General features: G+C 44.7%; 1 protein-coding gene across 1 annotated transcript in view; it reads right to left on the reverse strand.

The window, feature by feature from the left end:
* Positions 1-8,291: 8,291 nt before the first annotated feature.
* Positions 8,292-27,051, reverse strand: part of mideasb (mitotic deacetylase associated SANT domain protein b) — a 39,687-nt gene continuing 20,927 nt past the window's right edge. Inside the window, exons 5-13 of the mRNA XM_072457054.1 lie at positions 26,681-26,747; positions 24,415-24,557; positions 22,665-22,768; positions 20,925-21,000; positions 18,215-18,303; positions 16,359-16,487; positions 13,020-13,115; positions 11,039-11,286; positions 8,292-8,577 (exon numbers count right to left, since the gene is read on the reverse strand). Of these exons, the coding sequence (XP_072313155.1) occupies positions 8,346-8,577; positions 11,039-11,286; positions 13,020-13,115; positions 16,359-16,487; positions 18,215-18,303; positions 20,925-21,000; positions 22,665-22,768; positions 24,415-24,557; positions 26,681-26,747 (1,184 nt within the window). The 3' untranslated portion in view covers positions 8,292-8,345. The remainder of the gene's footprint in view (positions 8,578-11,038; positions 11,287-13,019; positions 13,116-16,358; positions 16,488-18,214; positions 18,304-20,924; positions 21,001-22,664; positions 22,769-24,414; positions 24,558-26,680; positions 26,748-27,051) is intronic.

Raw genomic sequence — 27,051 nt, forward strand, 5'->3', positions numbered from 1 at the left:
CAATAAAAACATTTTTCCACAATAAAAATAGACAAAAACAAGAGTCTCTTTATGACGCACGGCTCTAAAGTGGAACTATTATGGACAAACTCCACACATATGACACATCCTCGTGCTCGTCTCCCATTGGCTGTTTGTCTGAAGCGTCAAACACAGTCTGTAATCTAACTGGTTTAGCAAGAGTGGGACTTGTGCCACCTTTGCATCTCTATGTGACACTTCATTGGCTTCACTGGGCCGTAGAACTGCCCAAAACTCCCTGATTGGCTCATCTTGGTGTCAATCAAAAGCTAACACTTCCTGTTAGCTTCTGTAGCAAGGACATCGCGCTGAACATTCTTTTCTCTTTGATATGGGCCAAAGTAAAAGAGAAATGGAGTTGAACATGGAGGATCATGGATCTAACATATGTATTGGACCTAATTGTTTTACTGGATTTTATTCGTTGGATCTTTACGAACGGATTGAGACTAATTTTGTGGGAAATGTTGAAGTTTGGATAAGGTTAAAGTTTAAACGACACATTTCACCAAAATGTAATAAACACAATTATATTTCAGATTTGACTCAACAGTTTGTGTAAAGTTTATAGTTGTACTTCCTGGTTGGACACCGCTAGAGGTTGTTCCACTGCTGTCACCTAGCAACCAGACTGTAAACAAGAGCCAGAATCCACAGTTATGATTTGACACATCATAATTCTCGGTGTCACAAGATCAAATTTGAGTGTTTTTCCGATTATTGTGAGAGAGAAAAAACAATTTAACGATTATCGAGAGTAAAAAATCTTACATTTTCTGTGACTGAGATAAAGTTAAAATTAAAAACAGATTTAAAAAAAAAAAACAGTTCCATTTATGTCTAATTTTTGACGATAGATTGAACTAAAAAGACTTCATTTTGCTTTGAAAACTCACGATTATTATATTTTTTTGTTCTCACGATGATATTGTGACCTGAATAGTCACGATTATTGATGAACGTAATGATCGTGACGTCCCTGACAACAATAACACCATAAAACACCTTTATTTAGTCCCAGGGTGGCAAACGGTCTGACTCCAGGGCCACAACGGGTTCTAAAATGTGAGCGAGGGGCGGGGCCAGGTACAGGTGGAGGGCGGGGCCAGGTACAGGTGGAGGGCGGGGCCAAGTACAGGTGGAGGGCGGGGCCAAGTACAGGTGGAGGGCGGGGCCAGGTACAGGTGGAGGGCGTGGCCAGGTACAGGTGGAGGGCGTGGCCAGGTACAGGTGGAGGGCGTGGCCAGGTACAGGTGGAGGGCGGGGCCAGGTACAGGTGGAGAGCGTGGCCAGGTACAGGTGGAGGGCGTGGCCAGGTACAGGTGGAGGGCGTGGCCAGGTACAGGTGGAGGGCGGGGCCAGGTACAGGTGGAGGGCGTGGCCAGGTACAGGTGGAGGGCGTGGCCAGGTACAGGTGGAGGGCGTGGCCAGGTACAGGTGGAGGGCGTGGCGATGCTGGAGTCCTCTTTGCGCGTGTTCCTGATGACGCAGTGAAGCAGAAGAACGTCCTGCTCAGGGTTTTCCTCGTTCACTTTGTCTTGGTTCTTTTCAGCCGCACGACGTTTTTTCCCATTAAATTTGCCGCTCAGTCCGACGTGACGATGTTTTTACGGAAAGGCTCGTTAGGAAAAGCTTAACGGAGAAGAAGAGGGCACCAGGAAGGTCAAAGGGCGATATCTGTATATAAATGTGGGCGTCACAGGCGAAAGGTGAAATGAACGGCCGCAGTGAGTTCGAATCCCGACTCCGACATCTGCTGCATGTCCCGCCCTTCTCTCACCCCCCTTCATTCTTTCATCTCATGTCTAATAATGATCTTTTTTTAAATATCATTTGGCATGTTTAACGATGGTTTAAACTGTCGGAAAAGTGCGTAAATGTGTAAACTGTCTCTGTGTCGCACGCTGATGACATCACAGAGGGATTCAGCTCCACTTCCTGTCACTTTAAACTCAGATTTTGCAGAATTTCTTCACAAATTGCAACTTGACAGAAGTAAAACTGTGATGAATATTTACCACAGGTTCTACTCCATCAAACTGAGTCAGAATTATAAAAACAAGCAAAACCTTTAATCTGGACTTTAATGTGTGAAAAATAACTTTATTAATTTATTTCAACACAAAACACAGATTCACAGATGAAAACTCACCACGTTTTTAACAACAGTGGCAGTTTAAACATTGTACTCCAGTAATTGGGTTTATTTAAGTATTTTATTTACACATTGGGGCTTTAAGTAACAAGTTTAACTCTCTGCACTTTACTTCACTCGTGTTTACTGCGAATACTTTTCCTTCATGTGAGCAGGATGTGTACTTTCTACTCCACTGCGTGTTTGAACTGGACTGAAAGTACAAAAAACACACAACCGTTCTCAAAATCTGTGTGAAATTCTTTTAAGTCATTACATTTTAAACTGGAACGAAGAAAGAGAACGAGAAAAAACCTAAAGAAACAAAAGAAAGAACAAAAGAGGACAAAAACATGTAAATAAACCTTTGATCCTTTTAAATGTGCTACTTATACTTTGACGTGAAATGTGTAAAATTGTGTATTTTTCAACAGACGGACACAAAAATGAGACAAAAGAAACACAAACGTTCAAATACTTTCATTTTTTCAAGTACGAGACACTGAACAAAGTATGACTAATTTAGAAAAGTACAATTTGGAAAAGTACAACAATTTAGAAAAGTACAACAATTTAGAAAAGTAGAATTTGGAAAAGTAGAATTTAGAAAAGTACAATTTAGAAAAGTACAATTTGGTAAAGTACAATTTATGTTTGTGTCTCACACAGTTGTATATTCTGGTGTGTGTCTTGCCCAAGGACACACTTTCAGCTGAACACGGTCAAACGTCTCCCTCTAGTGGTGAGAGCCAGTAACTTCTCTATCAAAGCTTGTGTCAGTCGGTCCCGGGGCAGCTGTGGCAGCAGGAACACTAAGAGTCAAATGACTCACATTTGTATTCATTCATTCACTGAAGTATATGAAGTATATGATATTTAAAGTATTGAGTAAGTAAAGTCACATTAAAAGCACTGAAAGTGTCACGTGTCGTTCAAATGCACTACTACAAAATATATTTTAAATTAAACCTGTATTATTAATGTCATCCACACTGCAAATACAGTTTGAAGCGCCCCCTACAGGTCAGACGACTCATTGAACTCAACTGTAGTTAAGATAAATATAGTTTGAATTTTGTTTAAAAAAAAAAAAAAAAATTAAATATCATAGAATAGCACATTTTTTAGGTTTATAATTTCACTTTCTGTTTGTAATCGATGACATCACAGTAGGAAATTACCCAGCAAACACTGGGCCAAAACTCATCTAATGTCACATTTTATTTATTTGACTAATACAAATATATGAGAGCGACTTTATTTTGTTGAATTTATGTTTAAAGAGTCAAAAACGTTGTTTCTTTGTGTAAATTCTACATTAATTTTGACTGGAATGAGTGTCCCTGGTGTGATGTCACTTCCTGTCATTTTCTACAGAGATTTTTTATTAAACTTTTCTCCACAAATACCTGTTTGATTTATGCGTGTGCGTTGGCGTTGGCGTTGGCGGTGCTGGTGCTGATGCTGATGCTGCTGCTGCTGCTGCTGCTGCTCAGAGTTTCCAAATAAATACACGTACAGAATGTTTGGAACATGTTGAAACTTTAATGTACAGTGCTTCATAAGTCGTTAAACACGTTCATTGATCAAATCCAAAAACAATAAGTTACACGGTCGTAAAAAGCGTTTCCCATCCGACAGTTTCACCCCGATATATACGAAAATACCATAGAAAGAATTCAGTCAATATAAATCCTACTTTAGCTAAATAATAATAATAATAATAATGATAAACTTTTCACAAGAGTTCCCTTAACCACCGCCTCGGAAAAAATAAGTGAGAAATATAAATAAAACATTGAACGAGAACAGTCCGAGCGAAGTTTGTCCCAAAAAACATGCGCAAAAGTGGACGGCGACGCCCACAGTCACCGCGTAGGCCTGGGGGCGTGGCTGGCGACGCCCACAATCACCACATAGGCCCGGGGGCGTGGCTTTGACAGTAAAATGACACGCGATCGATGATGTTAAAGTCTGAAAACCAATCAGGAAGCAGAATTTGCACGAGTTATCGACGCCCACGTGCATTTGGGGGCGTTTGTTTACGAACAAAACCATGGAAACGAAGCCACATTTCATAGAAGTACATTTCACGTATATTTTCTTGTTATTATGATACTTAATCATTTGCATTTTGAGCTCCGCTGAGCCACGTTTCTTGCAAGATCGTGCGTTCTGATTGGCTTCCAGGATAAAAAGGAAAAACCCAGCGATATTTACCATTCTCCATTTGGCAACTTTAAATATACAATTTGATACAGTATCATGTAATAATACTACTAGCTAAATACTTTCTGAGATGTTTCAAACCGCACGCTCCCGTCACAGTCGTTCTGATATGTATTTACAGCCTAACGCTCTGTCCTGATAACGCCGCGATTGTGAGACGACCTTGGAGTTATTTTTACAGAAACAAACCGTATATATCGTCCTCGGCCTTTAAACGGCTCATATTCACAAAAATGTTTTTAAAAGTATTGAAAACCGCATGACTTTCTATCAGCAAGTCGTTCCCCTCGTCAGAATTGGTGTTAGCGCTCCATCTACTGGCAGCAGGGGGAATTACAGCGGGCAAATAGACAAAAGCTAGCTCGGGCCGACATGCTAATGCTAACTCACGGTTGTGACGAAGGCGATTTGAGTCAGAAACGCTCAGAACGAGATGATTTGTGGAGGTACAAACGGCACAGGGGAGCTCCAGATCTCAACCTTTGACCTCCAGATCTCAACCTGTGACCGCCAGATCTCGACCCTTGACCTCCAGATCTTGACCTTTGACCTCCAGATCTCGACCTTTGACCTCCACCAATCTGGGAAGTTTGAAAAACGGGGTGTTTTTGCGAGGTTCAGATAAGGATTTCATCAAACAAGCGTGAAAACAACTCCGAGTATGTTTTAGGCGAGGGGACACTGTTATGAGAGCTCCAAAAACACTTCCTGGTTCGGTCAAAAATGATAAAATAACATCAAATCGACCGTGTTGCAGTCAATTTAATGCTCTGTGCCATTAGCTGTTGCGTTACTGATTGTTTTGGACCGTCTGCTACAGCATATTCAGCCACTGCTTCCAAATACAGCGTGAACAAGAGGGGCGACCAAGCACAACCCTGTTTGACTCCTCTGTCACGTAACCGCTCATTTTGATTCTCGCAGTTGAACCATCGTAACGAGCCCAAATACTCTTCATTATTAAGACGTTCAATTGAATAAATACGGCCTAAATGAGCTTTTTGCGTCTTTTAAACTCCAACGTCGTCCGACACAACGGAACGCTTCGTAGAACAGGCGAGTATCTTTAAATTCCCCGTGTGTTTTATATATTTTACACATTACATATTGTTCTTCTCCATCTATTCGTCGTGGCTCAATCGTCCAATCAGAAACACCGGACCGTAAAAAGTGGATATTTTTTGTTCTATTGCACATGGTATAAAACCTGCCGTTTTCTTCACGTCGTCCTGAAAAAGTCACAGTAATAAAACTTAAATAAAACGAAACGAGGAACAGCAAATCGCAGCCAAAACAGAATATAATATCAATAGGTTAATAATAATAATAATATATGCAGTAATAAACATTGAGATTTCACATGACGACAGCCAAAACAAGCTTAAAACAGTCGATAAAAACAGTGTAAAATTGATTGTCTCCAGATAGAAAGTTTTCTTTATAAAAAGCATTGAACATTTCACGCAAAGAACAAAAAAAACAACCATGCGCTGAAGTCGGGCACAAAGTTTGCGGAAAAAAACGCATCAAAATAAGAGTTTTTATCAATATTTCAAGCCCTAAAAAGCGAAGAAAAAAATACAAAAAAATATTCGTGGCTCGATTTTGACGTTTTTTTGTGTTTGTGTGAAAAGTTTAAAGGATTCTCGTGGTCGTCTCCGTGGCGTGAAGCGAGAACGTCCAAAGTGCTTCTTCTGAGAGAGGGGAGGAGTCGAGGAGGCGTGGCTTGTTGTGAGAAAGCCCTGTGAGTTAAAAGGGAAATCGAGACGTAGGCGACACCGGGGTTCCAGCGTAAACACCTTTAACCGGGAGTTCAGAAAGAAAGATAATAAAAAGACATTTATTCTGAGTGTTCTTTTTTTCCAAATCGCGAAAGGTTAAAGCGAGGCACTGCGGGTAAAAACCAGAACGTCTTTAATTTAGAGGTTTGATTTGAAATGTCAAGTTTACGGTTAGAAATGTAAGAAAAACATTCATTATTAAAAACATTTTGGGTAAAAATAAGGCATTTTGTGTGTAACTTGACCCCTGTTTGGGACGTAAGGCTGCGGTCGCTCTAGCCCTCGTTTAAGCCCGGTTTGAGCCCGGTTTAAGTCCGGTTTAAGTCCGGTCTGAGCCCGGTTTACGTCCGGTTTATGTCCGGTTTAAGTCTGGTTTAATTACGGTTTAAGTCCGGTTTACGTCCGGTTTAAGTCCGGTCTGAGCCCGGTTTAAGTCCGGTTTACGTCCGGTTTACGTCCGGTTTACGTCCGGTTTACGTCCGGTTTAAGTCCGGTTTGAGTCCGGTTTAAGTCCGGTTCTGGTCCGGTTTGAGTCCGGTTTAAGTCCGGTTCTGGTCCGATCTGAGCCCGGTTTAAGTCGGGTTTAATTACGGTTTAAGTCCGGTTTAAGTCCGGTTTAAGTCCGGTTTAAGTCCGGTCTGAGCCCGGTTTACGTCCGGTTTATGTCCGGTTTAAGTCTGGTTTAATTACGGTTTATGTCCGGTTTACGTCCGGTTTACGTCCGGTTTACGTCCGGTTTACGTCCGGTTTGAGTCCGGTTTAAGTCCGGTTTAAGTCCGGTTTAAGTCCGGTTCTGGTCCGATCTGAGCCCGGTTTAAGTCGGGTTTAATTACGGTTTAAGTCCGGTTTAAGTCCGGTTTACGTCCGGTTTGAGTCCGGTTTAAGTCCGGTTTGAGTCCGGTTTGAGTCCGGTTCTGGTCCGGTTTGAGTCCGGTTTAAGTCCGGTTTAAGTCCGGTTTAAGTCCGGTTTAAGTCCGGTTCTGGTCCGATCTGAGCCCGGTTTAAGTCGGGTTTAAGTACGGTTTAAGTCCGGTTCACGTCCGGTTTAAGTCCGGTTTAAGTCCGGTTTAAGTCCGGTTCGAGCCCGGTTTGAGTCTGGTTCTGGTCCAGGTTTAGTTGTAAGTTTGCTCACAGTTTTGTCCCATTTTTGAAGTGATGTAAAACTGAAAAACGTGACAGGTTTAAATGTTTAAATGTCTTGCTTTGTTTTGTTTGACATTTTAGACACAAAATACATTTCCTGAGGGGATTATGGGATTTGATTGTGAATTTAACCCTGAAAATTGGCTTCGCCTCAACTTTTACAATGAAAGTTTTAATAAATCAGGTTTAGTTTAGTGAAAACCTAAAGAATGTCCCAGAGAAATCCAAAGATGACGTGGATTCAATTAAATATTAAAACCTGGGCAAAACTGACAAAAAAAAAGAAAAGAAAAAATAAATAAACAAAGGACAAAAAGGTTTTGCCTGTTTAGTCTTAAATAAAAGTATAAAAATGCTCCTGTTTTTACAGTTTCTCAGGCAAATAAAGGTGTAAATATGTCACTGAAGGACTTTAAATATAATAGCATATTATTGATGGAATTTTTAAATATTTTTTTTGCCATTTTGATTGAATAATTGCCATAAAAAGTATCGCCGTGTGTTTTTAGAGTCCAGAAAACGGTGACGTTACGATTGGTCGATTAACAGCCGCGGCGGAGTCTTCAGTCTTTTTTTTTGTTTTTTTAACTGCTAAATTTAAATTGGCCGTTTTCAATGCATCGGTGAATAAATCGGTGCTAAATGTTGAAAAGTTTAAACGCCGGGAAAAAAATGAAAAAATTAAACTGAAAAAAAAAAAAAGCGCTTGAATTAAGTAGCGTTCGTGGTCGTTTTTAATCGTATTCCGAGCATTTCGAGCGTTTGTTTTCTCATTTTAAGTGAGAAAAACTCATATTTTTCTTTTATTTTTTTAGTAAAACGACACATTTTCTGCTCGTTCCTTCGAAAAATCGCATTTTAAGACGTTCAAAACACGACAGACACGACTTATTATTCTGTTATTTAAAACATAGGAACCCCGTCTCTCATTCTCTCTCACTCTTTCACTAGTTTCCCTGATGTCTTTCCCTCCTCTCTCCTCCCCCAAACCTCCATCTCCTCCTCCTCGGCGGTCAGGCTCCTCCCCCTCGGCGGTCTCAGCGCCAGTCGCGGTCGTCCCGGTCCTCGCCGTCCGTGGACTCGTCGCTGTCGGTGCTGTCGCCGCCGGCCGCCCGCTGCGTGCCGTTGTGCCGTTGAGCCAGCGCGGCGGCGGCGGCGACGGCCCTCGCTCGCTCCTCCGCCTCCCGTTGTCGTAGCGCCGCCGCCTTCTTCTCCTGCTCGGCGTGGCTCTTCATGTGCGCGCTGCGGCTCTTCACCTTGTAGAAGACCCTGGGGAGGCAGATCTGACGCGTAAATGCACCGTAAAGTAGACGCTCTACGCTCGTTTAACTTTAAAGAAATATTACCGTATTTTCTGGACTATAGGTCGCATCTTTTTTCATAGTTTTGGCCGGGGACTTATACTCCAGAGCGACTTATGTGATATTATTAGTTATTTTCACACTGACAACCACAAGAGGGCGGAGTTTGTGGAGTTGTTTAGAAGTGACAGAGGAAGAAGAATTCAATGGATTTAGTGATTGGGCATAAAGAACATGCTAACAACTTTAGCAAAGCATCAGATTTAGTGAGCTGATGCTTTGCTAAACTTGTTAGCATGTTCTTTATGCTATAGTTATCTGAATAACTGTTCATATGTTACGTTAACATACCAGACACTTACCACAGTTCTGTCTGTGCCTCATGTAGCTGAAGGTGTTAGCGTTAGCATACGTCATGTAGCTGAAAGTGTTAGCGTTAGCATGCGTCATGTAGCTGAAGGTGTTAGCGTTAGCATACGTCATGTAGCTGAAAGTGTTAGCGTTAGCATACGTCATGTAGCTGAAGGTGTTAGCATACGTCATGTAGCTGAAGGTGTTAGCATACGTCATGTAGCTGAAGGTGTTAGCGTTAGCATACGTCATGTAGCTGAAGGTGTTAGCGTTAGCATACGTCATGTAGCTGATGGTGTTAGCATACGTCATGTAGCTGAAGGTGTTAGCGTTAGCATACGTCATGTAGCTGAAGGTGTTAGCGTTAGCATACGCCATGTAGCTGAAGGTGTTAGCGTTAGCATACGCCATGTAGCTGAAGGTGTTAGCGTTAGCATACGTCATGTAGCTGAAGGTGTTAGCGTTAGCATACGTCATGTAGCTGAAGGTGTTAGCGTTAGCATACGTCATGTAGCTGAAGGTGTTAGCGTTAGCATACGTCATGTAGCTGAAGGTGTTAGCGTTAGCATACGTCATTAGCTGAAGCTGTTAGTATACGTCATGTAGCTGAAGGTGTTAGCGTACGTCATGTAGCTGAAGGTGTTAGCGTTAGCATACGTCATGTAGCTGAAGGTGTTAGCGTTAGCATACGTCATGTAGCTGAAGGTGTTAGTGTTAGCATATGTCATGTAGCTGAAGGTGTTAGCGTTAGCATACGTCATGTAGCTGAAGGTGTTAGCGTTAGCATACGTCATGTAGCTGAAGGTGTTAGCGTTAGCATATGTCATGTAGCTGAAGGTGTTAGCGTTAGCATACGTCATGTAGCTGAAGGTGTTAGCGTTAGCATACGTCATGTAGCTGAAGGTGTTAGCGTTAGCATACATCATGTAGCTGAAGGTGTTAGCGTTAGCATATGTCATGTTGCTGAAGGTGTTAGCGTTAGCATACGTCATGTAGCTGAAGGTGTTAGCATTAGCATACGTCATGTAGCTGAAGGTGTTAGCGTTAGCATACGTCAGGTAGCTGAAGGTGTTAGCGTTAGCATACATCATGTAGCTGAAGGTGTTAGCGTTAGCATACGTCATGTAGCTGAAGGTGTTAGCGTTAGCATACGTCATTAGCTGAAGGTGTTAGTATACGTCATGTAGCTGAAGGTGTTAGCGTTAGCATACGTCATGTAGCTGAAGGTGTTAGCGTACGTCATGTAGCTGAAGGTGTTAGCGTTAGCATACGTCATGTAGCTGAAAGTGTTAGCGTTAGCATACATCATGTAGCTGAAGGTGTTAGCGTTAGCATACGTACACCTATTCACCATGTTCTCTCATCTGTTATTATTATTTTAAACTGTATTTCAAGATGAAATGTCTGTTCTTGGTCTTGGATTTTAGCAAATTAATTACCCCCAAAAATGCGACTTATACTCCAGTGCGACTTATATAGGTTTTTTTCTTCTTTTATGTATTTTTTGGCTGGTGCGACTTATACTCTGGAAAATACGTGTAAATGCACCGGAGACAGCGAGTTAAACAGTGATTGATATAAGTCGTTTCTATCTTGTTTTTGAGTGAATTAAATAGAATGAAACGCGCAAAAAATGTGTCGTTTTGCTTCAAAAATAGGGAAAAGGCAAGTGTTTTCTCACTCAGATCGTGAGGAGAAAAAACTCCTGTTCTTGAAATAAGAAAGAATAAACTCAAACTCAGATAAAAATCACGTCATTCAAGTACTTTTTAATATCAGGATTTATTCAAACTGGTCTTAAACGCTCGTCTTTGACTTATTTTGAGAAAAAAACTATATTTTATGATCGTTCTATTGGCACTTTTACTCCAAATCTATTCAAAACAAGAGAAATACTCTAATAATACTCTAGATTGTCGTTTATGTGACGTGTAAAATCTGATCATTATCTGATTTCTGGTGTTCTCAGATTATTGCACTGGAAACAAATGGCACATTTAATCATAAATCAGGTCTAATTATTGACGTGTGGGATAAAATGAGCTTAAATGTGGTGATAAAAGAGAGAAAACACTGACCTGCCACACTTCTTACAGGGAAACTCTCCCTCCGGAGCCGCCACTGCTCCCGCCACTGCTCCTGCCACCGCTCCTGCCGCCGTCGCCCCCTTGTGGCCGGCGGTGGGACTGGGTTTCCTTGGCTGTGGTTCGTACCGAGGTTTAGGGACGGACGGAGGAAGAGGAGGATGAAGAGGGTGAAGAGGAGCGTGAGGAGCGACTCGCTGTGGCGGCTCCTCCAGGGGCTGCGGCATCAGGACGGTCCCGGCCTGGACAGACAGGGGGCGATAAAGAGAATGAACAGAACATAAACGCCTCAGGAAGTCACTTTAAACCAGCTTTTTATTGTCCCGTGTCCAATTTAACTCTGTAATGAGTTTGAACGTGGTTGAATTCAGAAGTATTTCTTTATTTAAGTGTGTTTTGATCAAGTTTGTCAAGAGCTTTGTCCTTATTTCAAGCGTAACAGCATTTTTCAAGCTAGAAAATCCTTGTTTTTGACTTATTTTGAGTGAAACAAGAAGTATTTATGTTCGTTCCATTGAGAGTTTTACTTCAAAGCAGTGAAAATATGCTCAAAACAAGAGAAATACTGTCCCTGTCAAATAAATATATAAATAAAACTAATTAAATGAATAACTAAATTAAAACATTAAAAAATATGAATAAATAAATACAAAAAATTAAATAAAAAACTGACGAATAAAATTCAAATAAATAAATAATAATAATAAATAACTAAATAAATCTCAACCTATCAATAAAAAAACAAATACATACAAATCAACCAATAAAAAAATTTAAATAAATAATAAAAATCAACCAATCAATAAAAAAAATGTAATAAATACAAATTAAAAACTAAATAAAAATCAACCGATAAATAAAATAGTACAAATAAATAAATAAAAAATAAATAGAAATAAATTAAAAACTAAATTTAAAAAAATCAACCAATCAATAAAAAAATAAAAGAAAATTAGATAAATAAATAAACTTTACCCAAGTATTAAAGCTTGAGATTGACCTATACGTTTGTTTTCATGGACGATAAACTCGGATATTTTTGTAACTGATTTTCTTCAGTCCACCAGGGGGCGACACACACGGCATAAATAACACACTGACAACAAAACAACATGCGATTCAAGACAAACTCCTGTATCTGAGGCTTTTCCCCTTCATACGATCGAGATTTTTAAAATTATATTTTATTCTCTTCTCATTTAAAAACACATAAAATCGGTTTTGTTATTATTTTCCTGGACGTAAACGATGCAGGTCGTACAGTAGTAATAGTTTAAATATCAGGTGATGGAAAGAATACAGATATTCATTAAAATGTGTTAAATACATATTGTTTACTGTCCTGGGCTCATACAAATATATATTCATTAAAGTCCATACGACATAAAAACCACACGTTTGACTAAAACGTAATAAACATGATTATATTTCAGATCTGACTCAACATTTGGCCCGTTTGAGTAAAGTTTATCATTGTACTTCCAGGTTGGACACAGGTAGAGGTGGTTCCACAGCTGTTTCCATAGCAACCAGACTGTAAACAAGAGCCAAACTCCACATAAATGACTCAACAGTTCTGACCTGACACACAATAAGACCATAAAACACCTTTATTTAGTCCAACCATGGTTTAAACTGTCTCTGTGTCGCACACTGATGATATCACAGGGGGATTCAGCTCCACTTCCTGTCACTTTAAACTCTCATTTTACCACCAAACTGAGTTAGAAAAACAGCAGAACCGTCACGTGGACTTTAAATATAAAACAAACGGAATTGATTCGTCTCAGTCTCGTCTTTGATTGTATGGACTCCGCCCTCCTGCAGCTTAAAGGGGAGGTGACGTGTTACAGGAGGTCTCACTCTGTCTAAACGCTGTAAACGCTGCGGTTTAAACCTGCACAAAACGTTCTGAACGACTCGATCCCTGTCGCTTTCGCTCGCTCGTCTGTTCGGCGCTTCCAGCTGGACTCACGTTATTGTCCGTGGGCTGGAACGTGTGGGCGACTTCCTGCTTCCTGTCGGCTGACCCCTCCCACTTCCTGCTGTCCTCCTCGAGTCGCTGAGAGCCCTGAGAGGGAGAGAGAGAGAGAGGGAGAGGGAGAGGGAGAGGGAGAGAGAGAGGGAGGGAGAGGGAGAGGGAGAGAGAGAGGGAGGGAGAGGGAGAGGGAGAGAGATGAATATTGAACTTGTCACTGAAATAAACGACGATCAGAGAAACATTTGTGGATTTTTCTGTTGAATATTTAAGTTAAAAATACAAAAATAATGTAACGATTCAGAAGAGGGAGAAGAGGGAGGGACATCAACCAAACAATTAAGCCTCCTCTGCGCTCCTGCTCTCTCCTCCTCCTCCTCACCTTGTGCTCGGGCTCCTCCTCTGCGCTCCTGCTCTCTCCTCCTCCTCCTCCTCCTCCTCACCTTGTGCTCGGGCTCCTCCTCTGCGCTCCTGCTCTCTCCTCCTCCTCCTCACCTTGTGCTCGGGCTCCTCCTCTGCGCTCCTGCTCTCTCCTCCTCCTCCTCACCTTGTGCTCGGGCTCCTCCTCTGCGCTCCTGCTCTCTCCTCCTCCTCCTCACCTTGTGCTCGGGCTCCTCCTCTGCGCTCCTGCTCTCTCCTCCTCCTCCTCACCTTGTGCTCGGGCTCCTCCTCTGCGCTCCTGCTCTCTCCTCCTCCTCCTCACCTTGTGCTCGGGCTCCTCCTCTGCGCTCCTGCTCTCTCCTCCTCCTCCTCACCTTGTGCTCGGGCTCCTCCTCTGCGCTCCTGCTCTCTCCTCCTCCTCCTCACCTTGTGCTCGGGCTCCTCCTCTGCGCTCCTGCTCTCTCCTCCTCCTCCTCACCTTGTGCTCGGGCTCCTCCTCTGCGCTCCTGCTCTCTCCTCCTCCTCCTCCTCACCTTGTGCTCGGGCTCCTCCTCTGCGCTCCTGCTCTCTCCTCCTCCTCCTCACCTTGTGCTCGGGCTCCTCCTCTGCGCTCCTGCTCTCTCCTCCTCCTCCTCACCTTGTGCTCGGGCTCCTCCTCTGCGCTCCTGCTCTCTCCTCCTCCTCCTCACCTTGTGCTCGGGCTCCTCCTCTGCGCTCCTGCTCTCTCCTCCTCCTCCTCACCTTGTGCTCGGGCTCCTCCTCTGCGCTCCTGCTCTCTCCTCCTCCTCCTCACCTTGTGCTCGGGCTCCTCCTCTGCGCTCCTGCTCTCTCCTCCTCCTCCTCCTCACCTTGTGCTCGGGCTCCTCCTCTGCGCTCCTGCTCTCTCCTCCTCCTCCTCACCTTGTGCTCGGGCTCCTCCTCTGCGCTCCTGCTCTCTCCTCCTCCTCCTCACCTTGTGCTCGGGCTCCTCCTCTGCGCTCCTGCTCTCTCCTCCTCCTCCTCACCTTGTGCTCGGGCTCCTCCTCTGCGCTCCTGCTCTCTCCTCCTCCTCCTCCTCACCTTGTGCTCGGGCTCCTCCTCTGCGCTCCTGCTCTCTCCTCCTCCTCCTCACCTTGTGCTCGGGCTCCTCCTCTGCGCTCCTGCTCTCTCCTCCTCCTCCTCACCTTGTGCTCGGGCTCCTCCTCTGCGCTCCTGCTCTCTCCTCCTCCTCACCTTGTGCTCGGGCTCCTCCTCTGCGCTCCTGCTCTCTCCTCCTCCTCCTCACCTTGTGCTCGGGCTCCTCCTCTGCGCTCCTGCTCTCTCCTCCTCCTCCTCCTCCTCACCTTGTGCTCGGGCTCCTCCTCTGCGCTCCTGCTCTCTCCTCCTCCTCCTCACCTTGTGCTCGGGCTCCTCCTCTGCGCTCCTGCTCTCTCCTCCTCCTCCTCACCTTGTGCTCGGGCTCCTCCTCTGCGCTCCTGCTCTCTCCTCCTCCTCCTCACCTTGTGCTCGGGCTCCTCCTCTGCGCTCCTGCTCTCTCCTCCTCCTCCTCCTCACCTTGTGCTCGGGCTCCTCCTCTGCGCTCCTGCTCTCTCCTCCTCCTCCTCACCTTGTGCTCGGGCTCCTCCTCTGCGCTCCTGCTCTCTCCTCCTCCTCCTCACCTTGTGCTCGGGCTCCTCCTCTGCGCTCCTGCTCTCTCCTCCTCCTCCTCACCTTGTGCTCGGGCTCCTCCTCTGCGCTCCTGCTCTCTCCTCCTCCTCCTCCTCACCTTGTGCTCGGGCTCCTCCTCTGCGCTCCTGCTCTCTCCTCCTCCTCCTCACCTTGTGCTCGGGCTCCTCCTCTGCGCTCCTGCTCTCTCCTCCTCCTCCTCACCTTGTGCTCGGGCTCCTCCTCTGCGCTCCTGCTCTCTCCTCCTCCTCCTCACCTTGTGCTCGGGCTCCTCCTCTGCGCTCCTGCTCTCTCCTCCTCCTCCTCCTCACCTTGTGCTCGGGCTCCTCCTCTGCGCTCCTGCTCTCTCCTCCTCCTCCTCACCTTGTGCTCGGGCTCCTCCTCTGCGCTCCTGCTCTCTCCTCCTCCTCCTCCTCACCTTGTGCTCGGGCTCCTCCTCTGCGCTCCTGCTCTCTCCTCCTCCTCCTCCTCACCTTGTACTCGGGCTCCTCCTCTGCGCTCCTGCTCTCTCCTCCTCCTCCTCACCTTGTGCTCGGGCTCCTCCTCTGCGCTCCTGCTCTCTCCTCCTCCTCCTCACCTTGTGCTCGGGCTCCTCCTCTGCGCTCCTGCTCTCTCCTCCTCCTCCTCACCTTGTGCTCGGGCTCCTCCTCTGCGCTCCTGCTCTCTCCTCCTCCTCCTCACCTTGTGCTCGGGCTCCTCCTCTGCGCTCCTGCTCTCTCCTCCTCCTCCTCACCTTGTGCTCGGGCTCCTCCTCTGCGCTCCTGCTCTCTCCTCCTCCTCCTCACCTTGTGCTCGGGCTCCTCCTCTGCGCTCCTGCTCTCTCCTCCTCCTCCTCCTCACCTTGTGCTCGGGCTCCTCCTCTGCGCTCCTGCTCTCTCCTCCTCCTCCTCACCTTGTGCTCGGGCTCCTCCTCTGCGCTCCTGCTCTCTCCTCCTCCTCCTCACCTTGTGCTCGGGCTCCTCCTCTGCGCTCCTGCTCTCTCCTCCTCCTCCTCACCTTGTGCTCGGGCTCCTCCTCTGCGCTCCTGCTCTCTCCTCCTCCTCCTCACCTTGTGCTCGGGCTCCTCCTCTGCGCTCCTGCTCTCTCCTCCTCCTCCTCACCTTGTGCTCGGGCTCCTCCTCTGCGCTCCTGCTCTCTCCTCCTCCTCCTCACCTTGTGCTCGGGCTCCTCCTCTGCGCTCCTGCTCTCTCCTCCTCCTCCTCACCTTGTGCTCGGGCTCCTCCTCTGCGCTCCTGCTCTCTCCTCCTCCTCCTCCTCACCTTGTGCTCGGGCTCCTCCTCTGCGCTCCTGCTCTCTCCTCCTCCTCCTCACCTTGTGCTCGGGCTCCTCCTCTGCGCTCCTGCTCTCTCCGTACAGAAGGGCCCCACTCCTCCCGACCTTCACGTGTTTCTTGTACGTGTAATAAAACTCCACACACTGCGCCACCGACTTCGTGCAAACCTGGGAAACAAAAAGCGCCACATGAGCGTTTACAGTCCACGTCTCCACGGTTACCGGGCCGGTCCACGTGAAACAAAAACCGGCACAAAGTTCAACGTCTTCTCTGAAATTAAAGGTCAATTTAAAACTCGATACGAGAAGATATGAAGTGAAAACAAAGAAGACGATGGAGACAAAAGGGTTCATATGTCCTGACACGGAACGCCAAACGCCTCCGGGACGAGAGACAAGAGAGGACGAGAGAGGGATGAGAGACGAGAGAGAGGGACACGAGAGACGAGAGAGGGACGAGAGAGGAACGGGACGAGAGAGGAACGAGAGAGGGATGAGAGACGAGAGAGAGGGACACGAGAGACGAGAGAGGGACGGGACGAGAGAGGGACGGGACGAGAGACGAGAGAGGACGAGAGAGGGATGAGAGACGAGAGAGAGGGACACGAGAGACGAGAGAGGGACGGGACGAGAGAGGGACGAGAGAGAGACGAGAGAGGACGAGAGAGGGATGAGAGACGAGAGAGAGGGACACGAGAGACGAGAGAGGGACGGGACGAGAGAGGGACGAGAGACGAGAGAGGACGAGAGAGGGATGAGAGACGAGAGAGAGGGACACGAGAGACGAGAGAAGGACGGGACGAGAGAGGGACGGGACGAGAGAGGGACGGGACGAGAGAGGGACACGAGAGAGGGACACGAGAGAGGGACACGAGAGAGGGACGAGAGACGAGAGACGAGAGAGGGACACGAGAGAGGGACGAGGGACGAGAGACGAGAGAGGGACACGAGAGAGGGACACGAGAGAGGGACGAGAGACGAGAGAGGGACGAGAGAGGGACGGGACGAGAGAGGGACGAGAGAGGGATGAGAGACGAGAGAGAGGGACACGAGAGACGAGAGAGGGACGGGACGAGAGAGGGACGGGACGAGAGACGAGAGAGGACGAGAGAGGGATGAGAGACGAGAGAGAGGGACACGAGAGACGAGAGAGGGACGGGACGAGAGAGGGACGAGAGACGAGAGAGGACGAGAGAGGGATGAGAGACGAGAGAGGACGAGAGAGGGATGAGAGACGAGAGAGAGGGACACGAGAGACGAGAGAGGGACGGGACGAGAGAGGGACGAGAGAGGGACGGGACGAGAGAGGGACGAGAGAGGGACGAGAGACGAGAGAGGACGAGAGAGGGATGAGAGACGAGAGAGAGGGACACGAGAGACGAGAGAGGGACGGGACGAGAGAGGGACGAGAGACGAGAGAGGACGAGAGAGGGATGAGAGACGAGAGAGAGGGACACGAGAGACGAGAGAAGGACGGGACGAGAGAGGGACGGGACGAGAGAGGGACGGGACGAGAGAGGGACACGAGAGAGCGGCACGAGAGAGGGACACGAGAGAGGGACGAGAGACGAGAGAGGGACACGAGAGAGGGACGAGGGACGAGAGACGAGAGAGGGACACGAGAGAGGGACACGAGAGAGGGACGAGAGACGAGAGAGGGACACGAGAGAGGGACACGAGAGAGGGACACGAGAGAGGGACGAGAGACGAGAGAGGGACACGAGAGAGGGACGAGAGAGGGACCGGTCCTTCCTTCCACTATCCTTCTTCCCCCCCTCCCTCTCACGCGCTCCAGGACAGAGTTGACTTCACTCGCACTCAGGCTAGCTGCAGGGGTCAGGGGTCAGAGGTCAGGGGTCAGAGGTCAGGGGTCAGGGCGAGCCTCGGTCCAGTACCTGCTTCTGGACCATGAAGAAGTCTTTCTTGTGGGCGGCAATGCCTTTGTTGAACTGTCGTCTCTCGGCGGCGCTCCAGTCGTCGGACCCTGAACGCGACACAGGAAGACGCGATTAGAGCCGACATTCAGCGAACATCGTCACGGAAACGGTCTGAAGTCTCCAAAGTGACAGAACAACGGGAACTATGTCCAGAACTCCTGCCATGGACGCAATGAATGGACACCTCTGGAACGTACGCAAAGAAACGGATGAACCAAAAAACCCGACGATCAAGGACTTTCTCCCTGTGACCCTCAGAGGCAACTGTTGTTGTGATTTTGGGCCTTACAAAAATAAATTGATTTGATTTGATTTGACTGAGAGAGGGACAGACATCAGGCAAATGGAAAAAATGACATTCGAACTTAATTTGGAAACAGACAAATTTGACTTTGGACTGAACTGGTTTAAATGTGTAGTTGATGTTTGTGTGTGTTCTTGTTTTGTGATTCCATTTGTTTCTTTTGAAAAATGAAACAAAATTAAAAAAAATTATGTTTTTTTCTATTACATGGTGGTAACTATTATTTTGTGTTTAAAATTGCGTTGTTCTGTATAAAAATAAATCGTTTTTAAATCATCATTGTGGTAAACAAAGTCCGTGTTGAGAATTTAACCTTTTCCCGAGAATGGAGAGAGTCACAGACAGAGTGCGTATGAATGTTGAAGTCTCCATGAAGGTTTTGATCATTCTGACTCAGTTTAATGGAGTAGAACCTGTGGTAAATGTTCATCACAGTTTGACTTCCCTTAAGTTGCAGTTTGTGGAGAAATTCTGCAAAATCAGTGTTTAAAGTGACAGGAAGTGGAGCGGAATCCCTCTGTGATGTCATCAGTGCGCGACACAGAGACAGTTTAAACTATCGTTGGACTAAATAAAGGTGTTTTATGGTCTTATTGTGTGTCAGATCAGAACTGTTGTGTCATTGATGTGGAGTCTGGCTCTTGTTTACAATCTGGTTGCTATGGTAACAGCTGTGGAACCACCTCTACCTGTGTCATTATGAAGAAATTGTGAACTATTTACATGTTACTTAGGTTTTAACATGCTCCCTGTGATTATCCATCTGGAACTCGCTCTCCGCTTTGTCTTTATTGATTTATTCCAGCCGTAAGAATGAAGCAGGAAGTGGAGCTCGGCGTTTTTGAGGCAACCGGAACCAGACGCTCGGCTTCGTTGTTGTCCCTGTCAGCTGTGTCTTTCGCTCTGGAATCTGACACTTTTCTGTTTAGGGCGGGGTTTAAGTTCAACCCCGCCTCCCCCCAAATCACACAATAGTCCGTCCCTCCCTCCCCCCCTTCTCTTTCTCTCCCCCCCTCTCTTCTCTCTCTCTCTCTTCACTCTCTCCCCCCCTCTCTTCTCTCTCTCTCTCTTCACTCTCTCCCCCCTCTCTTCTCTCTCTTCAATCTCTCCCCCTCTCTTCTCTCTCTCTCTCTCTCTTCACTCTCCCCCTCTTTCTCTCTCTTCTCTCTCTTCACTCTCTCCCCCTCTCTCTTCACTCTCCCCCTCTCTCTTCTCTCTCTCTCTTCACTCTCTCCCCACTCTCTCTCTCTCTCTCTCTCTATAAACTCAGACTGAAACATGAGGGACAAACAAAGAAAGCCTTGTCTCTTGAGCAGGATTAACCAGAAGCCGTCGCCGCCGCCGCCGCCCAACCTGCTTTTTCACTGTCACAATCCTGCTCCTCCCCCTCTTTCTCTCCTCCCACAAACCCCTCCGTCTCTCACGCTCCCCCCCCCCCCCCCCCCCGCTCCCTGCGCCCTTTCCCTTTATTTGATCCCTCTCGTTTCCTCCACCTCCTGCTCTTCTCTAACTCTCGCCCTCCACTGTTCTTTCACCCTCCCTCGCTCCTTCTCTTTCTAACTCCTCCCCCTCCTCCTCCGTCTCCGCCCCCTCCCTCTCCCTCAGCTGTGGCCGTTAAATGGACAGAGCCTGGTTTAAAGTCCAGGCAGCAGCAGAAACAGAAGAAGACAAACACATTTCTGCAGAATCCACATTTGAATCTGGATAAAAACACTTTCCTTTCGCGCTGGTTAAAGTTTGAGCCAAGAAGTTGATTTGTGGCTGGATTTGCAAATGTTTCACGATGTGTTCTGGAACATGAACTGCTGAACTGTTCCGTAAAGAGATTTCGCCACATTTTCCATTTTATTACCCGAATAATTACAGCTCTTTCATGAACCACTTACGCCACAAAAATGTCGAAAATTTAGTTTAAAACGTTCCGTCGTCCGAATGATTCGACATCCAGAGAAGAAATGTCAGTTTAGGCTTTATAAACTCATAAACGTACAATTTGTGGTGAAGTATGTCATAAATCTGCAGATAAACAGTCGGGTTTGTACTAAAAATCGGGATCATTACCTTCATAAAAATGCTAAAACTGTCAAAATCTCCCATTAAATAAACATAATATTCTGCAATGTAATAATAATACAATAATATTCTAATGTTCAACCCGTCACTCACACGTGTTCGAGTGTTTCTACTGTGACAAAACCATCTCTATTTGTCATATTATGTGACATTCTGAGGTCAATCCCAGTTTCTCCATCATGTTCCGCTTCACGTTTGCCTCGGTTCAGGGATTCAGAATGTTTTATTTGACTTTTAAAGGTTGTCTTATGCATTTATGGCTCAGTAAACGTGTATTCGTGGCGGTCTTACCTGAGTAGTGGTATTTGGACAGATGATGCGACTTGGGAAAAACTGGATTTCTCATCATCATCAGCGACAGAGCGGCCTGAAAACAGAAGAAATACGTTTAAATGAACAACATAAAACTTCACAACACACACTTAGGTTTCTCAATTGCAGGTGTTTTTATTGCTGAAGTAGTCGACGAGTAAAGAGGAGTTCTACTGAACATCGAAACTTAACTTTAATGCACTTTTAAGCAAATAAAGGTGGTAAAATGGTGACTAAGAAAGTGTATTACTGATGAACAGTTCGGACATTTATTTATTTTATTTTTAATTGTTATTTATGTTTTATTTATTTGTATTTTATTTATTTATGTTATTTATTCTATTTATTTTTATTTTCATTTTTTTAAATTCCATTTAATTTTATTTTTCTATACAGGGAAAATCATAATGCCATTGTCTTTGTGGTCTTTTGTCTTGTGTTTCAGAGTCTGTTTGGTCCAGAGAACGATTATAAACATTTAATGATAATTTGAATAATCGACTTGTCACAATTAGTCCAATTAACTAGATCATTTATAAGTGGATAAAGCTGCACAAAATGAATGTTAAAATCTTGTATATTTTGTCACTTTAGGACACAACTGTGAAGGTTAAAGTTCATTTAAAGGTTCTGCTGTTTTTCTAATTCTGGCATAGTTTGGTGGAAAAGAACCTGTGGAGCTGACTCCCTCTGTGATGTCATCAGTGTGCGACACAGAGACAGTTTAAACCATGGTTGGACTAAATAAAGGTGTTCTTTGGTCTTATTGTGTGTCAGGTCAGAACTGTTGTGTCATTTATGTGGAGTTTGGCTCTTGTTTACAGTCTGGTTGCTATGGTAACAGCTGCGGAATCACCTCTACTTGTGTCATATCTGTGCTCACGTCCAACCAGGAAGTACAATTATAAACTTTACAAACATTTTGGGACAAACTTGGGCAAAATGTTGAGTCGAATCTGAAATATAATGGCGTTCGGTGCCTCGCAAAAGACATTTAGAGGCACGTTCAGGACATTTTGGACTCATTGCTGTTAGAGAATCAATAAATTACAGAGATATTCATTTTTTACAACGAACACGGTTGTTTTTGTCCTCTGAGAGTGTGTTTTTTATAGATTAAGTTTTCCTCCAATTAAAGCTGCAGCTAATGATTTGTTTAGAAGTCGACGGGTCAAACGAACATTTTTGAGACATTTTAATCCATTTTCCACAACATAAAAGTGTAGAATTGATGGAAAATCTCAAATTGTTGATCCTTTTTTGTTTAAAAATGCTGTCCAAGTTCTTTTTAAAGACAATCAGTTCCTGTACAAAACGCGCTCGGACTTTAAAGAAAACAAAACGTGCAGAAATACCACATTATTCTTGTCCTTTTTAAAGACGGCGAGCTTGTTTTTATTCTTTAGCAGCTCATTTCACAGCCTTTTTATTCGTTTTATTGTAGAAAAAATACTTGACATTAAAGATTGCAAAAAAACAACAGTGATTTTCTCCATTTCTGCCTATATATCTCCCATGTCCGACTTCATAATATACCGTATTTTACGAACTATAAGTCACCTTTTTCATAGTTTTGGCCAGGGTGCGACTTATATGTAATATTATTTGTTATTTTCACACTTGCAACTGCATTTCATACTCCAGTGCGACTTATATATGTTTTTTTCTTCTCTATTATGCATTTTTTGGCAAATACGGTAAACCAATGGCGGGCCTCACCAGAACGTCTCCTCTGCACTGGAACAGACAGTGCAGCGCCAATTCCTGGTTGGTTCCTCCTCCAGAGAAGACGCTGGAACAGGCCAAATGCATCAGGTCCTGGACTGCAAGACACAAACATGGATAAACGTCAAGAACGGTGAGGAACGCCGCCGGGAAAAGGATTCAAAATATTCACCGCAACAAAATATTCACCGATCAGTCACAACTTTCCATTCGAGTTCATTTTTGTCTGAACTATCTTATTAAACGTATTTATAAGTACTTATGACGGTTGAATATCTGTTTTCGGGGTGTTTGAAGTGCCCATCGTCGCCCCCTGCTGCCCTGGGGCGGAACACTAGCCTCGAAGACGACTCCCCTGAGAAACCCTGGCCCTCGTCATCGTCATTACCACTCTCCCTCCTCCCTCCCACTCAGCATGACACACCTCACTTTCTTTTTGCTCCTCCCCCTCTTTCCCTCTCCACCTCTTTCCTCTCTTTTCCAGACATTCTTTCCAATTTCCCTTTCCTCTTCCTCTGTCCCCATCCTCTTCCTTCCTCTTTCCCTCTCTTCTCCAGCTATTTTCCCTCTCTCTCTCCCTCTCCTCCCTCTTTTTGCCCTCTCCACCTCTTTCTCCCTCTTCTCCAGCTATTCTTTCCTCTTTCCTCTTTCCCTTTCCTCTCCCTCTTTTCTCCAGCTATTCTTCCTCCTTCTCTTTTCTCCAACTATTCTTTCCTCCTCTTCTTTTCTCCAGCCATTCTTTCCTCTTTTCCTTTCCTCTCTCCCTCTACTCCTCCTCTCCCTCTCCACCTCTTCCTTCCTCTTTCCCCCTCTTCTCCAGCTATTCTTTCCTCTTCATCTCTCCCTCTCCTCCCCTTTTCCTTCGCCACCTCTTCCTTCCTCTTTCCCTCTCTTCTCCAGCTATTCTTTTCTGTTTCCCTTTCCTCTTCCTCTCTACCTATCACCCTCTTTCCCTCTCCTCCTCCTCCTCCTCCTCCTCTTTCCCCCTTTTCCATTTGAGTTATTTTTTGTCTTATTGAAGCAGAAATATCTTATTGAACATCTTTGTAACTCCCTCTGATGGTTAAATATGTGCTTTAGGGGCATTTGAAGGGCCCGTCATCGCCCCCTGCTGCCCTGGGGTGGAAAGCCAGCCTTGAAGACAACTCTCCTGAGAAACCCTGGCTTTTAAAAAAATATTTGGCAATGTTAAATGTTTTTGTATGTGATTATACTGACTTACTGTGATAAATAAATATATAAAAAAGTTAAATTAGCTGTTGCTTCATAACGGAGCTGCGGTTGCCTCGTTCCGCTTTTAAAAACAAATAAAACGACACAAAAACAGACTTCTAATAATCGTGTTTAAATTTCTTTTTGTTTACTTCTTTTATCCATTCATGTCTGTAATTGTGTTTTTACTATGTGTATTTATCCTTTTATGGAACCGTTTCTTCTTTCCGTTGAACAATTGAATTCAAACCGGGAAACAATTCATTAAGACGGCGCGCACTGTAAAAAGTGTGTCAGAGGAAACGGCGAGAGCGCGGTCTGCACTGTAAAAACCAAAAAGAAGGAGAAAGCGGAGCAGAAATGAGTCAGAACAGCTCTGCAGGAAGTGGAGAGTTCACTCATCACTTTTACTACAGCGATGACTCACGGGAGAGCGAGCGCGCCGTGATTTTGGACTTTTACAATCACAAACGGACGTCTAGTTTCTTCTAAAATCATAAATCTACAATGACAAAGTGGACGTGGGTCGTACTTTTCTGCTGGTAGCCGTGGTTCTCCTCCACCTCCCGGAGTGGGGCCCAGAGCAGCGCCGCCTTGTGCTGGTCCTGGTCCACCGCGGCCCGGGACCTCAGCTCCGGGACCTCGGCCTGGTACCGCGAGCCGATGTTGATGCGACTGGAAGCGCAGAGAAAAAGGATTCAAACCGGCGCCGAATTACGATTTCGTGGCAATTATTTCAAAATACGGGTTTGTTTTGTCCAATTTCAGGCTTTTAAAGAACACACAAACTTTTTTTTTAACAGTTTTGTCGATAAAGACAATGTTAAAATAAGTAGATTCTCATTAATAAATATATCGCATAAACATTGCGATATATTTATTAATTGTTGTGGCTCGTTTACTGAGCCACAACAATTTGACCTTTCCTGATCCGTTTTAGAATGATATTGAGTTTTATCAGAACTAGAATAACAAGACCTCACACTAACATAAATTAATTATTAACATTATATTACATTGTGTTAAAAAAATCCTGTTAAAAGTCCTGTAAAAGTACTCTAAAAGTCCTATAAATGTCCTGTAAAAGTCCTATCAAAGTCCTGTAAAAGTCCTGTAAAAGTTCTATCAAAGTCCTGTAAAAGTCCTGTAAAAGTTCTATCAAAGTCCTGTAAAAGTCCTGTAAAAGTTCTATAAAAGTCCTATAAATGTCCTGTAAAAGTCCTATCAAAGTCCTGTAAAAGTCCTGTAAAAGTACTCTAAAAGTCCTATCAAAGTCCTGTAAAAGTCCTGTAAAAGTTCTATCAAAGTCTTGTAAAAGTCCTGTAAAAGTTCTATCAAAGTCCTGTAAAAGTCCTGTAAAAGTTCTATAAAAGTCCTATAAATGTCCTGTAAAAGTCCTATCAAAGTCTTGTAAAAGTCCTGTAAAAGTACTCTAAAAGTCCTATCAAAGTCCTGTAAAAGTCCTGTAAAAGTTCTATCAAAGTCCTGTAAAAGTCCTGTAAAAGTACTCTAAAAGTCCTATAAATGTCCTGTAAAAGTCCTGTAAAAGTACTCTAAAAGTCCTATAAATGTCCTGTAAAAGTCCTGTAAAAGTACTCTAAAAGTCCTATAAATGTCCTGTAAAAGTCATATCAAAGTCCTGTAAAAGTCCTGTAAAAGTTCTATCAAAGTCCTGTAAAAGTCCTGTAAAAGTTCTATAAAAGTCCTATAAAAGTCCCATTAAAGTCCCATCATCAGTGTCGGAATCGCGGGCGTGCTGTCTCTCGCCGCCGCCGCAGGAGTTTTGTCGATAAAGACAGTAAAATGAAGACAATATCATCTTCTATATGTTATTTTATATTTTTGTTTCTCTCCGTGGGAATAAATAAATCATGTTTTGTCGCGCTGGAGAGTTTTTATTGAATGTTTTTTGACTTTAAGTGTCTAATGTGTAAAGGCCTGATCATTATGACACGTCTTTATGTATTTGTGTGTCTCTCCAACGTTTAAATGGTACAATATCTGCAAATGTAATGTTTACTGTACTTTTCTTTTACACTTCATGGACCTCAGGAAGATTAGCAACGAGTCGGCGGAAGCTAAATACAGAATAATAGAAGCAATTTCCTGTATTTTAGTGAGTTTTAGATGAGATTTTTGAGTAAGATGCGAGCGCAATTCACGTCGTTAACGCTTGAAAATGTTTCAAACGCCGCTTGACAGTGAAGCAGCAGAAACCAGGAAGAGGAAAAGACCGCAAAATAACACAATCTACATTCAAAAACATCGTTCACGTGTAGTAAACGTGTAACGCACGTGTATAAACTGCAATAATTGAGTTTATTTGTCCGGTTTTGATTGTCCGCACACATCGTTTCGAGAGGGTTTAATTTTAAAAACAGACAGAATTATGTTTAGTCGTTTTTGTAAAGTTACGGTCCAGTGGCTGTCCAATAAACGACGAGCATCGTGTTGTTTCTGCGCTAATGAGGAACAAATTTAAGTAAAACAACACCAGAAACTCTATCTGTGTTAATTTATCGCAAAAACAAAATTATACTGCATTTAACATTGTTTTTTTCAAGGACATTTCTCGCTTTTTTCACCTTTTCCAACGCGTATTTCACGTCTGGAAAACAGTCTTTTTGGTTGTTGTTCTTGGCGTTTTCCGTGTTTTCCGAGCGGCGTGGAAAACCCGAGCAATATTCTACGCGTGACATGAATGAAAATGATACAGAATGTCGGGATAATCCGTGACAAACGCATCTAGAACTCCACAAACCGCTGCGTATCGGATTTGAACGAAACGAAACACTCACGGCTCGAGGCTGACGGGCGTGGCCTCTCCGATCGACGTCAGGACCGGAGGAGTTAAGTCGATGCTGTCTGGAAAACACAGGGAAAAAAAATCACACTTTAATAATGCATAAATAATAATAAACATGCACAAAGAACAGAAAGCGCAAAAAAACAATTTATTCTGACATAAACGGGGCAAAAGTCGACATTTTCTGAACTGTTTTTGAAATGATCTTGAGCTTTATCAGTTTAAGACAACATGGAAACGTAAATAAAAGTACTATTATCTAGTGTTGAGAAGTACTCGAGTATATAAGGAGTATTTCTCTTTTCTCTAAAACAAGTAGTTACTCATTCATTCATGAAGGTCCTATAAAAGTCCCATAAATGT

Source organism: Eucyclogobius newberryi, unplaced genomic scaffold (assembly GCF_026437365.1).
Source record: "Eucyclogobius newberryi isolate DKJ021-1_F unplaced genomic scaffold, fEucNew1.0.hap1 SCAF_21, whole genome shotgun sequence".
Taxonomy (NCBI): Eukaryota; Metazoa; Chordata; class Actinopteri; order Gobiiformes; family Gobiidae; genus Eucyclogobius; species Eucyclogobius newberryi.